Source organism: Galeopterus variegatus, unplaced genomic scaffold, assembly GCF_000696425.1.
Source record: "Galeopterus variegatus unplaced genomic scaffold, G_variegatus-3.0.2 Scaffold9932, whole genome shotgun sequence".
Taxonomy (NCBI): Eukaryota; Metazoa; Chordata; class Mammalia; order Dermoptera; family Cynocephalidae; genus Galeopterus; species Galeopterus variegatus.
In genome coordinates this window covers 26,969-29,553 of record NW_007736043.1, presented here as the reverse complement: position 1 = coordinate 29,553, position 2,585 = coordinate 26,969, and the positions used below count along the sequence as shown (strand labels likewise).

Sequence of the window (2,585 nt, the reverse complement as noted above, 5' to 3'; positions counted from 1 at the left end):
CATTCATTTCTGTTCCTAGCTGTGCCTGGAGTTTGTGGTGAAGGTGCTGGATGTGGAGTTGGTTTGTGAGGCCCTGCAGGTGGGTGTTTGCTGAACAGCCTGGGAGGAGTCTGGCTTTCAGTGTGGGACTGGGCTCCCAGGTGACAATAGCCTAGACCTCCTGTCTGGCTTGGAACAACTGGGGTACATGGGGTGGAGGTCAGAGGAGGTATTCCAAGGATGTTTATAGGATGAATTCTGTGCCCAGATCTGTGGGATCCTGGGTACATCAGCAGGGTGAGGTGCAGGAGCAGGAGTTGAAGGGGCTGAGGTCTTTGCTGCTCTTCTTTCTATCAGGGTTGGGGACTGGTTCTCAGCTGGACTTGGGGCAGGGGGAAGAGTGGGACGTGGAGTTTAGAAGCCAAGCCTAGGCCCCCAGCTGGGGTTTGAAGGACACGGCATGGTCTCCTGTAGTGAAGAGCAGGTTGCTGAGTGAGTCCATCAGCATGTAAGTCCACCAGCATGTGCATGAGAACGAGGCCCTGCACTGGGCCCAGTCTCCTGGCAGACCGTGGGCCCTGTCAGCCTTCCCTACTAGTGCTAGGGTCAGCCGTGCAGTGGTAGTCCCCAGTGTGGAGGGCTGGCTACATTGCCTCTCCAGTCTCCAACCTGACCTCCCTCATTCTGCCCCCAGGTGGCCGTAACCTTTGGCCTGGGGCCGCTGCAGGAGCGTTGCATAGCCTTCATAGAGGCCCACAGCCAGGTACAGCTCCCCATCGTCATACTCCTAACCCAAACTCCATTGTGCTCCTCACTGACCCACACACCGGCCCGCAGGAGGCGCTCCGGACCCGCGGCTTCCTGGAGCTGTCGGCGGTGGCGCTGTTNTGGCCCCCGCGGAGCTGAGCGCTCTGGAAGAGCAGAACCGGCGGGAGCCGCTTATCCCGGTGCGGACGCGGAACTAGGCTCACATCCATTCAGCAGCATGGGGACAAAGCGCGGGGGGCGCGGCCCGGCCTAGGCTCTGCGGGGCGAGGGCATTGCGGTACTCCGCGGTGACCGGCCTTCCCCTGCAGGCGGAGCAGATCGTGGAGGCGTGGAAGTGCCACGCCCTGCAGAGAGGGGATGCGGCCCGGGGCGTCCCGTGCCGCCGCCGGAGGGGCACCCTGCCCCGGGAACATCACCGCTTTCTGGACCTGCCCTTCAAGTGACCCAACTCCAGGACTTGCGAGGACTCCTGGGCCTGCCTGAAACTACAGCTCCCGAAGTGCTCGGCGCCCGGAACCGGCTTCCGCTCCCAGCATGCGCTTCGGGCGCGGCGCCAGGAAAACGCTTTCTGCCATGCGGGTGGTGGGGGCGCGGGGCGGGGAGGACGGGACTTGCACCGGGCAGCCCTGCGCGGGCGACGCCCGAAAAACAGGGTTTCCTTCGCTCCACGCCCTCACCGTACACCCTGTAGCCGGGCACCTTCATCCACCGGTCTGTTCTGATGACTCACATATCTTTTCAGCTTAGCTCTCTCTTTACTTCCACACCTGCCTCCTGGAGCTCCCTCCCTGAAATGCCCCACGGACACCTCAGGCTCGGTGCAGATCAGTGCAAAGTCCAGCTTCCCGTCTTTCCCCAGCTCTGCCCCCTATCCTGTTTCTCATATCCGTGAGTGCCCACGCCAGAAACCTGGATGTCATTCCTGCCTTATCCCTCTTCCTCACACCTGCCTCAGGCTGCTTCTATCTTCTAAGATACCTTTCCAGTTGGTTCAGTTCTCCAGCCCTTGCTTCAGCCTATCCTGCCTGTCATATTTTATTAATCTTCATGCCTTCACTCCAGCGCCCCCTCAGGCCATTTCTCACCTAGCCAGACCTATCTTAAGACTGCCAGTCCTACTTCCCTTAAGTCCCTTAACATCCTCATTGCGCTCCAGGACAAAATACAATTTATTTAACTTTTAGGGCACTCAAAACTGCTAGTGGTTTCACAGCGCAGTAAGGCAAGAGAAAGTAATAAAGGGCATTCAAATCGAAAAGGAGGAAGTCAAACTATTCCTATTTGCAGGTGACATGATCATATACATAGAAAACCCTAAAGACTACAGTATAGTGGCAGGATACAAAATCAACACACGAAAATCAACAGGCCTTCCTACACACCAATAATGAAATAGCTGAATAAGAAATTGAGAAAGTAATCCCGTTCACAATAGCTACAGAAAGAAAGAAAAAATAGAAAAGAAAAAAAATACCTAGGGGTAAATTTAACGAAGGAGGTGAAAGACCTCTGCAATGGAAACTATAAAACACTGGTGAGGGCCGGCCCGTGGCTCACTCGGGAGAGTGCGGTCCTGATAACACCAAGACCCCGGGTTCGGATCCCACATAGGGATGGCCGGTTCGCTCGCTGGCTGAGCGTGGTGCTGACAACACCAAGTCAAGGGTTAAGATCCCCTTACCAGTCATCTTTAAAAAAAAAAAAAAAAAAACATTGGTGAAAATATTGAGGAGGACACAAATAAATGGACAGCTATCCCATGTTCATGGGTTGGGAGAATTAACATAATCAAAATGTCCACATTGGGCCAGCCCGTGTCTCACTCGGGAGAGTGCGGT

At 55.6% G+C, this 2,585-nt stretch overlaps 1 protein-coding gene across 1 annotated transcript in view; it reads left to right on the top strand.

The window, feature by feature from the left end:
- Positions 1–2,009, top strand: part of BTBD19 (BTB (POZ) domain containing 19) — a 7,157-nt gene extending 5,148 nt beyond the window's left edge. Inside the window, 5 exon segments of the mRNA XM_008593972.1 lie at positions 20–79; positions 674–742; positions 817–865; positions 868–926; positions 1,056–2,009. Coding sequence (XP_008592194.1) covers positions 20–79; positions 674–742; positions 817–865; positions 868–926; positions 1,056–1,190 — 372 coding nt within the window. The 3' untranslated portion in view covers positions 1,191–2,009.
- Positions 2,010–2,585: the final 576 nt, after the last annotated feature.